This window comes from Fundulus heteroclitus, chromosome 1, assembly GCF_011125445.2.
Source record: "Fundulus heteroclitus isolate FHET01 chromosome 1, MU-UCD_Fhet_4.1, whole genome shotgun sequence".
Classification (NCBI taxonomy): domain Eukaryota; kingdom Metazoa; phylum Chordata; class Actinopteri; order Cyprinodontiformes; family Fundulidae; genus Fundulus; species Fundulus heteroclitus.
Window position 1 is genome coordinate 9,159,010 of NC_046361.1, and position 12,341 is coordinate 9,171,350.

The following is a 12,341-nucleotide window of genomic DNA, read 5'->3' on the forward strand; positions in this document are numbered from 1 at the left end:
AACCACTGTTAAGGTAGAAAATACATTTCTAAATGATATTTTCTTAATTGGTGTAGTAGAGTAACAGAGAGCCAACAGTGACGACATGCATGCTGCTGATTGAACCGCCGTGTGGAGTTCAGTCAGCGAAGTCATTCATCCCGAGAAAGACCAGGAGTCAAGACTCATCTGAGGACGACGGGTCGCTCCAGACACTGTTCAGGAGAACAGCTCGCTTTGATCAAAAACTAGTTCTGAAGAGCAAAATATGGAAAAAAGACCAGAAAACAATTGGCTGCTATTCTAGAATGCTCTCTAAACAAGAAAGGTGGAGGAAAAAAAAAACCTACAATTTGATTTTATCAGGGAATAGCCAAAATGGGAAAGAGTCTGTAAGGGACACAAGGTAACAAGAAAGCCTCTTTGGAGTCACAAAGGCGCTTGTGGAGACTTACTTGCCAGAGGACACATTGACTGTCCTGAGGAGAAAGGGAGAAGCATTTTATGGACCAATGAAAGCAAGGTTGTTCTTTCTGAGTCTAAAGGCCATAGGCTGTTTATGGACAACCCCTAAGCCACAGTCCAACATGAAGCATGGTGGTTCAAGCAGCATGATACGGGGATGTCTACATAGGGCATACATCAAATTACTCAGATTATGAGATTATGTGCCCTTGAAAGTGCTGTGTCAACAAAACAATAACTTCACACACCCGAGTAAGTGAGCACCTTCTTGGTTTCAGAGCAACAAGATACCTGCGACTTTTGATTCTGAAGGCAGAACCAAGGAACGTGGAGGTCTTGAGTGTAGTCCAGTCGTCCTGGTCTGGAATAACTGTGGCAGAAGCAGCCCGGCTCCATTCGGCACAGCAGCTCTCAGAAACTGTGCTCACACAACTGTGTGTTCTTGCACTAATTTGCATTAAAGCTAACTCTTCAAACCTCTTTTCTGTTTCTACAGTAAATGTTTGAGTTTGTGAAGGAATAATGCGGACGCTGCTGTTTTTCTGAACAGCCTAACATTTCCTTTACCTCACTTCCTGTAAGGGTTAGGACGAATAATTTTCTTCGTCTTTTGTTCTGGCGAAGAAGGTCTCGCCTGTTGTGCGATTTCTGATTTTGCACACATTGCTAGTATTTTGTGCAAAACCATCCGCGAATGTCTCTACCTAACCATGCAAACTCAAATCAACAGCTATTGTAATATACACCTTGAGTTCATCGTTATATCAACCCCGCAAAGTGCAACAAGAATCTCCCGTTGGTGCTGACCTTGCAGATTTAGATGACATTTTGCTGGTCTGAAGACATGATTATCTATTTATCTACACCTTTTGAGTCGTATCAAGCAATTCAGCTCCAATACGTTTCATCATCGCACATGGTTATCACCAGGAAGTGGATTTCAGTCTTCATTTCACTGACTGCAACATTTGCTCCTTTTTCTTTGTTGTGTACTTTGCTGCAAACGAACACGGTCTGTTTAACACCGATATGTCCTGATCTGTCCTGCAGGAGTACTGGACACCAAACAACCCCATGCAGAACACCATCATCCTTCTCATCGAGCAAATCGTGGTGGCACTGGGTGGAGAGTTCAAGCTCTACCTGCCTCAGCTCATCCCGCACATGCTGCGCGTGTTCATGCACGACAACAGCACAGGGCGCAGCGTGACCATCAAGGTGAGTAAAGAGGCGCGTCGTCTCCGGGTCTGCAGCTGCCTGTGCCAAACAAGGATGCAGGCACACTCCGTCTTATACTTTTAACCTGCTGGCCGCACGGTGATCTAAACTCCTCAGATGTCAGTCTGAATGTACTTGATTTAATCGGCTAAATTGCTCTGTGAAATTGAGAGGTTACAGAAAGGAATTCACGAGAATCAGGGCTAGAGCCGTAGTACGACCCGTTTCTTTCTGAATCGTTCGACGGTGAAGCGCTCAGCAGGCTTCAGAAAATAAAAGAAACGGAGTCATTTAATGTTAATTCATTCTTTTGACTCTTTTATAGGAAGTGGTATTCTAAAAGAGCCTTTTGTTTGCTCACTCATTAATGTGGACTGTGGGCAGTCTTTGTTTTCCTTTTTATGCAATGAACTCGAGGTTTAATTAAATAACGTCTACAGCTCCGTCTTCTGATTTAAATGTAATGAAATTCTCCATTCCTGCTTAGAGAGGCTTGGTAAATGGTAAATAAAAACATACCGAGAGTTTTCATGCTTCTTTTCATCATCATCTGTGAATTTGTTGGTTCTCTTTAAATGGTATTTATTTATTTTTTTGTATTATATACTATCTGGTTGACTTCTGAGACTAAAAATATTATTTTGTGGTGATTATTGCAATAATAAAGTATTTAAAAATGTGTCAGTCTTTCGGGCAATACACCTGTCAACTGCAGTCAGAGCCTTACAAACAGAAATACTAATCTATCCATCAAATAGGCTGCTTTAATGCACCAAGTAGTGCAGCTGTACCGCAACAAAAAGCACTGTAATTGCATCCAGTCATATTTTCAAATATATTTATATTTATTGGTGCGGCCTTGAAAAATAGATCGAACGGCAAGTTTTTTAAGGTTTGCAAACATCATTAATTAGAGCCTCTCGTTGATTACTTTCCCCTAACGAGAAGTAATATGATGACTGCCTACCGCTGGCTGCCATGAACTATCAATCCCATTCAGTACAAATCTACTTCCAATTATAATTCAACTTGAGCTCAGTCTGGTCCAGTCAGATTCAGTAGGTCATGAATTGTAATCGTCTTTCTAAGGAAGCCAGCAGATTGTGTCAGATCTTCAATTTTCTGCAATTCTACACCCTAAGAAAGCTTGGGGCGACAGTGGAGAGGAACAACTGTGGTCTTAGCAGACAGAAACCCTCAGAGCAACCAGGCGGGGCAGGAGCGGCCATTGTGGGTTCTGAAGAGGCATGAGTCAGACCCAAAACAAAGAAGGTTTCTATGAAACAGAAACACTGGGAGTTCATTAGGGTAATGAAAGCAATGGTTGCCACTCCATAATGCTTAAAAAATGCCTTGTCTTTTCTTTTTGCCTCTGGATGTGAATTAGGGGAATACTCAAACATTAGATGGGTGCTCTGCATCAACGTCTGAATATATGGTGGTGTTATATGAGCAGGAGCGAGGTTAAGGGCCCCTTTAGAGACTATTGTATATGAAATCCTGTAGTCTGCATGTGCAGACAGCAATATTTTATTGAATGAAATGAAAGCGCAGCTTGCCGTTTATTACAAATGTCACAATTAAAGCACAGTATCTAGATCATAGGTCAGGTTCTATCCAGTCGTTTATTTTGCTCATATAGCCGGAGGACTTTGTTTGAAGAACAGTCCTGTTGTTGCTTTCCACTCAGAAAGCCCAGAGCTTTCAACCAGCCTCTGACTTTATTGGGGTGCTGTTTTAGGTTTGTGGTTTCATTCCAACTCCGCCGAGAACTTTCAGATTTAAGCTTTTCACTTATAATATGTCAGTTCAAAGACAACCTAAGTCTGTAAGTAGCACCCTCTTTGGTTTCAGCAGCTGCTGCCAGCAGTTGTCAGGTTTTCAACCCTAATGCTAAATCATGGTTTGGGCAAAGAGCTTAAACACATAGTCAGGAGGAGTGTAGAAATCTACTTCTCTTTCCTTTGCTGCTTTATGGTCTTGGTGTTTTATTAGAAAATGCAATCTCTCAAACCGAACTGTCTTTATAATTTGGTTGTGGGTGTGAAGCCTAATCTTCACAATAGGATGGAGGGGTCATGATGGGGAGGAATTGGGGGAATAATGTTCCCCTCTGGACCGAATGAAGAGGAAAAGAAAAACATCCTTCCATCATTTATGACACCGTTCAGCTGAGCATCCCCCACGCCACCACACACAGATACTCACGTCCGTACATAAATACTTCCACGCCGTCACCTCAGCTTCCTGCTGTCTCGCCGTGTGAACTTTAGACATGAGTTAGTGGTGGAGAAGTGGTCATGGTACGTGTTGGTCCAGAACACGGCGCATTATCCGGGCCTCTTCACCTCCCCCAAAAGTCTGCATTCCTCGCACAACACGATTATTATCGTTAACATGCCCCAGACAATATTCAGCTTTTACTAGGTACTAGAATTTGAGTTTGTTGAACGTGAACTAAATCATTTATTTTATTTCCCAAGTGTGTTGGTCTACAGTTATTGATTACTTCTCTAAACTATAAATAAAAAAACAAGTTTTGTAGGTTTAACTTGGAAAAACAACCTGTTAGTGATTTTTCTTGCCCACCAGATGACCACAGATCAGTTGCTCCTTAACTTATGTACAGTGTTTGTGGTTTTATTTTTATTCATTTGTTTCAACAGAAATGACTCAGGCTCAGTCTGATTTCTTTAAGAGCCTCGGGGAATAGCTCTATTCAAGTCCTGTCCTAGAATTGATTTAGGGCTGGAATGGACTTGGTCTGGACCATGCTTGGCTTTATGATTCAGGCTGTGGTCCTGCTGGGAGGTACCTCCAGCCTTACCTTGCCTGAAAGCTGAATTCACGCAGTACTCGTGTGTTCTCACCCGCTGTTACCATCTAATGTAGAACAGATTACTAGATCAATGTGTGCTTCTGTGCTTTTTTGTTTCTCTTGTTGTGTCTCTGCTCTGTCTTCTCTAACCCCCAGTCGGTCGAGGCAGATGACCGTTCATACTGAGCCTGGTTCTGCTGGAGGTTTTTCCTTCCCGTTAATGGGGAGTTTTTCTTTCCACTGTCGCTTCATGCTTGCTCAGTATGAGGGATTGCTGCAAAGCCATGTACAATGCAGACGACTCTCCCTGTAGCTCTACGCTTCCCCAGGAGTGAATGCTGCTTGTTGGGACTTTGAAGCAATCAACTGGTTCCCTTAATATAGGACATTTTTGACCAATCTGAATAATATGATTGATTTGACTTTGTAAAGTGCCTCGAGATGACATGTTTCATGAATTGGCGCTATATAAATAAAATTTAATTGAATTGAATTCATAAACATGAGAGTCCATCTTTTTTTTTATACTTTATTTTTGAAAAGGATTTTATACAAATCAAGCCATAACAGTATACAATGAAATAAAAATAAAGTAAATAAACATACAAATAGATAAAATTGAATGTCACAACCAGGACCGTAGTCGACACTAAAAAAAAAATAAATAAATAAAAAATAAAAAAAAATAAAAACAGAGAGGTCACCAAGGGAGGGGAACAGTTATATCATACAATAAGATAAAACTTAACTGACAAATAACTGATAAGCGGGTTACAGTGTATGTAAAGTTCTGTGAGGAGTCAGGCGGATGGGGGTTTGTTTCCATATTTACCAAGACCTGCCAGGCTACTCAACACCTGGCTCCTCATACCGCACCTGATGAAGTAACAAAGGAACTCAATTTATTCTAGAGTTCCTATAAGTTAACCATTTCGACCAAAATTTTTTAATTTTGTTTTCCTGAAGTCTGATGGAGAAGGTGAGCCTTTCCAACTCCCAAATTTCTTCAACGATCGCAGTCCAATCCCTCAATGTCGGTGGGGTCCTACTAAGCCACTTTCTTGTAATTGATTTTTTCCCTGCAATCAATAAAATTTTCAACAAGTACTTATCCTGAGTGCTGAGTTCTTTTGGTATATTACTTAAATATATAGTTTTAAAATTGTGTTCAATTTCGAAACCAAGAATTACACTTATCTCTTTAGATATCTTTGACCAATAGGAATGGATCAATGGGCAATCCCAAAAAATATGAAAGTGGTCAGCCATTACATTATTACATCGTCTCCAACAAAGCCCAGCCTCAGCTCTACCGGACTGGGTAAATGTTCTTTTGGGGGTAGTGAAAAATCTAACAATATTCTTCCAAGAAAATTCCCTCCAACATCCTGAGCTGGTGGTGGTGGAGTTAATTTGGCATACGTTTAACCATTCGTCTTCTGTCAGTGATATTTTTGCCTCCCTTTCCCATGATATTTTGATATAAAATGTTGATGTCTTTTTAATAGCTTCTAGGCATGTATATAGTCTGGACAGCTTTTTCTTGCAGGGTTTATCTTTGTAAGCATCAAAAAAGACGTTAATGAGGTCTTGATCATATTTCTTCGATATTTTAATGTTCTTATTAAAGTGGTGTCTGAGCTGCAAATATCTGAAAAAGTCTCGTTTGTCAAGGTCAAATTTTTCTTGTAGTTGTTGGAAACTATCCAGATCGGTTCCAGAAGAAATCACGCAGTATGATGTAATGCCTTTTCTGGTTAGTTGATTGAATTTTGAGTCAAGTTGTGCTGGTACAAAATCCCTATCAAGTTCAATCCATCTTAATAACCTAGTTTTCCTCTCTAAAAGTGGGTTGCGGAACTCTCTAAACCAGATGCTGAGGGGGACTTTTGTAGAAGCGCTCAGCTCTTCTGAGTATCTGGTGTAGAGGTATTTATCCCCCAGCAGGGCTTGCAGGGGGATGTCGATTTGACTTAGTTCTAGTTCTTTCCATTTTGCTTCATATCCCTCTTCACACCAGTAAACCGCAAATTGTAGTTGTGCTGCTCTATAATAATTTTCTAAACATGGGAGTGACATCCCACCTTTATCTCTTGGTAATTGTAATGTTTTATAGCGTACTCTTGGTTTCTTATTCCGCCATATAAATCTGGAGATGATCCGGTTCCACTCGTTAAACTGCTTTGTAGGGATTTCTATTGGTAAAGATTGAAAAAGGAACAACAGTTGAGGTAGAATGATCATTTTTATGATCTCTATTCGGTTGTGCAAATCGAGAATCAAAGGGGCCCACCTGTCCAAGTTATTTTTTACTTTATTCGTTATAATGCCATAATTTGCTTTGTATATTTTATTTCTGTTTCTAGTAATATTAATACCTAAATATTTCATGGTTTTTGTTTTCCAATTAAATTTGAACCGATTGCTTATATCCTCTTGCGGTAAATAGTGGAAACACAGGGTCTGAGTTTTTCCAATATTTATTTTAAAACCTGAATAAAGTCCAAATTGGTGAAAGCAGGACATGAGGTTATGTAGACTGGCATCTGGGTCAGATAAGGTCACCAGAACATCATCAGCGTATAAACTGATTTTGTATTCTCTTCCCTTAAAAAGGATTCCCTTAATTTCTGGATCTTCCCTAATTTTTTGAGCAAGTGGCTCTATGAAAAGTGCAAAAAGAATTGGACTCAGAGGGCATCCTTGCCGGCATCCTCGTTCCAGTGGGAATGTTCCTGAAAGGCCACCGTTTATTTTGATCCGGGCTACTGGCGAACTGTATATTGATTTTAAACAACTTATGAGAGTATTGTTAAAGCCAAACCGCTGTAGGACCAGATATAAGTATTCCCATCTTACAGAATCAAACGCTTTTTCAGCATCGAAACTGATTGCTAAAGATTTCAAATTATTTCTGTTCATGATGTCGAGTAATTGTAACGTTCGCCTCACATTATCCTGTGTGCGTCTATTTTTAATAAATCCTGTCTGGTCTGTATCAATCAGTTCAGGGATGATATTTTCTAGCCTATGAGAGTCCATCTTGTACTGCTCCCACTTCAACCGTTTGAGATCGAGCCAGAAACGGTTCGGGCCAATAACGTTGCAGTATTTTGGGTTAAGGCGGGACATACCAGCTGTGACGAAAGGAAGAGCTGACTAGCCCACAGCGGATCCACAATAAACACGGCAGTGCTGGTTAGCTGCTGCTATCACGTCTGTTTTGTCAGAATCTCTTCTTTGAAAGAAGAACAGCAAGAAGTGCTTTGGCCGATGTAACTTGATTTTTCTTAATGTCTGTTTTTTTTACAATTTTTTTCATACTGTGATTGGCTAAAACCGACCATTGGTAGGCGGGCACTAGGTGATGCTTTGCCCAATCAGCCCAGAGTGTTCTGGTGAATGTCCCTCCTTTCCCCAAACGGATTCAATAGGAGCAGTTCCATTTGATAATGTGCAGAACGGAGAGCGCTACACATTATAAATCTGGCTCCCCTGGTTACCTTCGGCCCAGTCTAGTTTTGTTTTTCACCTCCTCGCTCTTCCATCCATTTTTACCCTCTTTCCTGTCCCTGTTGGAGAAAAGCGTCCCCTCAGCACCATGCTGCCATCACCCTGTTTCACCGTGGGGGATGGCGTGTTTAGGATCATGTTTGCCCTTTTTTTCTTTGTTAAACAATTTTGTAAACTTTTATCATTTTCGTTACTGTGGACAATAATGCACTTCTTTGTTTCTCTACAACTAACAAGCACAACAAAGCAAAATTAGGTAAATGACTATTATGAATAGTTTGGCTTTTTTTTTCATGTTGCAAAGGGTCTAAATACTTCAGTGTTACTGGCTTATGTCCCTGAAAGTGTCTAATTTCTGCCATCATCCTAAAAAACTAAAACACATCAGCTTTTCTTCTAGTAGAGCTACAGGAAACCAAACAACAACAAGTTCATTAAAAGTCCCCATGTTAATGTGATGCGAATTTTCACTAGACCTGCGTTTCCTTTTTCAGCTGCTGAATGCCATCCAGCTGTTCGGCGCCAACCTGGATGACTACCTCCACTTGTTGCTGCCTCCGATAGTCAAGCTGTTTGATGCCGCCGACGTGCCGCTCCAAGCTCGCAAGTCAGTACCGCACACGGTGGTTCTCATTTAGTGTTAGTGAATGGCTCATTGCTTAAACTGAACATAATATAACTTGATTACACAGTAATATGTGGTAAAAGTTCAGCTAAAACCCCCAAAAAACTTTGTTTGCATCATAAGATGAGTTTGTCCTGAGTTTGTATTTGTAAACTATTTGGACATAAAATAAACTTTAACATAGTGGAAAATTCAAGTAGTGTAAATACACTTTTTCAAATTTTCAATTTAAGTGTAATTTAAAACTGGGTTGTTCGTGAGGAATAAATTTGCACACCAACAGATTTATTCTTGCTCAAAAAGGCTAAAATCACACACATGCGTATCACACTGCGGCACACATGATTAAAAATATTTGAAGGAGGTTTGCCCTGTTTAAACTTCGGAAATGTAGTTAGGTGCTCCTGACAGCTGAAGTGAGAGAAAACAGGTTACTTATATTGAAAGAGCTGTCTGAGGTCTTCAGAAAGAAGATTGCTGCAGCCTATGACACAGTTTAGAGGTTTGAAGAGGTCTCAAATTAATTTGTAATCAGCCGTACCACTGTGCAGAAAATAATAGCCGACGTGTTCAAGTTTGGCCGTCAAAGCAAGTTCACCCAAAGAGGTCTCCAAAACCCTCCAACTGATGATATGAACGTGGATCCCTGAGCAATCGCTCGCATTCTCCACAAGTTGAACCTTTTTATAGGATGTGTGCAAGGAGGAAACCTTTTGCTGTCAGACTTTTGTTTGCCAGAGGGAACGTAGACAAAGTGCAGAACTTAATAATGTTCTTTAAACAGTCGAGTTTAACTTGAATCGTTTTGACATCAGAACAGATGGCGTGTCGGCTATAAACAGCATTCCAGTTAAAAAGAAAAAAAGCCTGCTAACTGTGAAGCATGGAGGTGGAAGTGTCATGGTTAGAGGATGTTTTGTCGTTTTAAAGCAACACACACTATGCTGCAGCATCTAGAACTGTCCCTGTTTCCACACATTCAGATGTGGGATGAAACCCCTTTTTTTTTAATGTCCATGTTTGTCTTTGCATTGTCATATAGCGGAAGTATTTCCTGTTTTCCTCCCTGGTTCAGGGTGGCTTTGGAGACACTGGACCGGCTGACCGAGTCCCTGGACTTTACAGACTACGCTTCACGCATCATCCATCCAATCGTGCGGACCCTGGACAGCACGCCGGAGCTGCGTTCCACGGCCATGGACACCCTGTCCTCGCTCGTGTTCCAGCTGGGAAAGAAGGTAGCCCCATCAGTCTGTTAAGCTCCCTTCTAAATGCAGCTAAAGCTGAAGCAACCCCTCACTGGCTCATATCGACAGTCTGGATTGCTTCCTGCCAGACTGCTTATGTCACCGAGCGTTTCCCAGCGGGAGGTGATGTTTATGAGAGTGGATGAGGTCACATCGCCCCCCCCCCCCCCTCCCCTCACAAGCCTTCTACTTCTTATGCATGCCCACTTGTATTGTTTTGAGGTCTAACCCTGGAGACCGCCGGCCCTGCTTTCTGCTATGTTTGGCAGCAAACGTGCAAGGCAAGCCTTTCATCTGGGGGGGTTTAGATGCCTGACGCTCTTTTATCTTGCGGCTAAGGCAAAGATCGGCCGCAGACTAAACCACATAAAATGCACCGTGACTCTTGTTTACTCTTTCTCGTTTCCAGTACCAGATTTTCATCCCAATGGTGAACAAAGTAATGCTGAGGCACCGGATCAATCACCAGCGCTATGACATTCTGATATGTCGCATCGTGAAAGTAAGTATCTCCAACGTATTCGCATCATCTAGACTTTAACTCACGAGCGTGCTGCAGCGTTGAGCGGCCTCTTCCTGCCATCTGGTTCGGGTATTTGTTTTCTCCGTGACGCAGAATGCCTCCAGCCGACCGAAAAGCGAACAACATTATCGCAAAAATAAACATGTTACGTCCAAAACGTTCTGTTTATCAACAGCCCCGACGGGAGGAAATGTCCTTCTACGTTCATTCATAAAACACGGCGTGCAGCTTTGATCGACTGTTTGAATGCGTGTGGGCTGTTTGTGTGTGGGCCCCCGTGTCGGTCATGCCTGCGTGTGTTTGTCGTTACGATAGGGCTACACTCTGGCAGAGGAGGAAGAGGACCCTTTAATTTTCCAGCACCGGCAGATTCGGGGCAACCAGGGCGACCCGCTGGTCAGCGGCCCCGTGGAGCCGGGCCCCATGAAGAAGCTCCACGTTAGCACTACTGCACTCCAGAAGGTAAGCTGGCACAGTCGGCGGTGTCCCTCCTGCAGAACAACGCGTTCCTGTTTAGTCTTCCACGGTCAACGATTGCACATACACTTAGTGTTTGCTTACTGGAATCTTTGATGGTGTTGATGTTGCACCCAGTAAACAGCTCCGACTACAAGCCCACAGTTTATTTCTGCCGAAGAACAATGAATCAACAAAGCAGTGATAAATTAAAGTGAAAGCCGGCGCGAATGGCTTGCAGAGGGTTAGTTTTTAGAGCACAAGAGGCTCCAGCCTACTCTGCATACCTAGAACCAGAACCAAACATGGAGAAGCAGCATTTAGTTCCTATGCTCCAATTATCTGGAACAAACTTCCAGAAAACTGTAAAGATGTGGAAAACCTTAGTTCCTTTAAATCAAGATTAAAAACACATTTGTTTAAAATTGCCTTCAACTGTCCTAGTTAACTGAATCACCACTTTTTTGTTCTATTTTCTATCTATATTTTATTCCTACTTGCTTTTATTCTGTTTTATTTTGCTATATTTTAATCATGTAAAGCACTTTGCATTGTCTTTGTACTGAATTGTGCTATATAAATAAATTTGCCTTGCCTTGCCTTGCAAGAGGCCACGGTATGGTTTAAATGTGACGCTGCTGGTTTCAATATTCTCCGATCTGGAAAAACTGATGCTCCCACACAGTTCCCATTGAATTCTGAAATCCACAGTTTTTCTTCTTTTTTTTTTTCAGGCCTGGGGTGCCGCTAGGAAGGTGTCCAAAGATGACTGGCTGGAGTGGCTGAGGCGTTTGAGTGTGGTTCTGCTCAAAGAGTCCTCCTCTCCAGCGCTGCGATCGTGCTGGTCTCTGGCTCAGACTTATATCCCTCTTGCCAGGTACACTATGACTGACATGTCTACTTTTCAACCTCTGTTCTTTTTTTCATGTCTGGATTTCTTTTCTTTTTTTTCTTTTTTTAATCTTTAACAACTACGATAAACCGCAATGGCTTAAATGCATTCCCATAGTTCTTTTTAAGGAGGAAGCACGAGTAAATTTGATCCTCAGCTGTAAAACATCAACACATCTGGCCGTGCAATGATCCTGTAGATATAGCCTTCTACTGATTCCCGCTTCTGCAAAAATACTCACATTTATGGTTGCTCGCACATTTTGCCTTTGTCTGTACTTCACAGAGACTTGTTCAACGCTGCTTTTCTGTCCTGCTGGTCTGAGCTGAGTGAAGATCAGCAGGATGAGCTCATCCGCAGCATCGAGTTGGCTCTCACCTCCCAAGACATAGCGGAGGTCACACAGACGCTGCTTAACTTAGCAGAATTCATGGAGCACAGTGATAAGGTAAGGAACAAGCTGCACAAATCACAGAATCCATGGAAATGCAGCTTAAAAAAATATCATTTAAATCATGACCTAAAGTGTAGAAAATCACACACCACAGCTTCTTTAATAAACATTTTTTTAAATGAACTGGGTGGATTTAAATTAGGCTGTGCAT

General features: G+C 41.7%; 1 protein-coding gene across 2 annotated transcripts in view; it reads left to right on the forward strand.

Moving 5' to 3' along the window:
• The window catches only part of mtor (mechanistic target of rapamycin kinase), a 101,829-nt gene that overhangs the window by 20,561 nt on the left and 68,927 nt on the right, over positions 1-12,341 (forward strand). For both annotated transcript variants that reach the window (XM_036129082.1, XM_036129053.1), the window contains exons 21-27: positions 1,495-1,662; positions 8,488-8,600; positions 9,694-9,856; positions 10,275-10,367; positions 10,704-10,850; positions 11,579-11,721; positions 12,022-12,184. In XM_036129082.1, the coding sequence (XP_035984975.1) occupies positions 1,495-1,662; positions 8,488-8,600; positions 9,694-9,856; positions 10,275-10,367; positions 10,704-10,850; positions 11,579-11,721; positions 12,022-12,184 (990 nt within the window). The remainder of the gene's footprint in view (positions 1-1,494; positions 1,663-8,487; positions 8,601-9,693; positions 9,857-10,274; positions 10,368-10,703; positions 10,851-11,578; positions 11,722-12,021; positions 12,185-12,341) is intronic.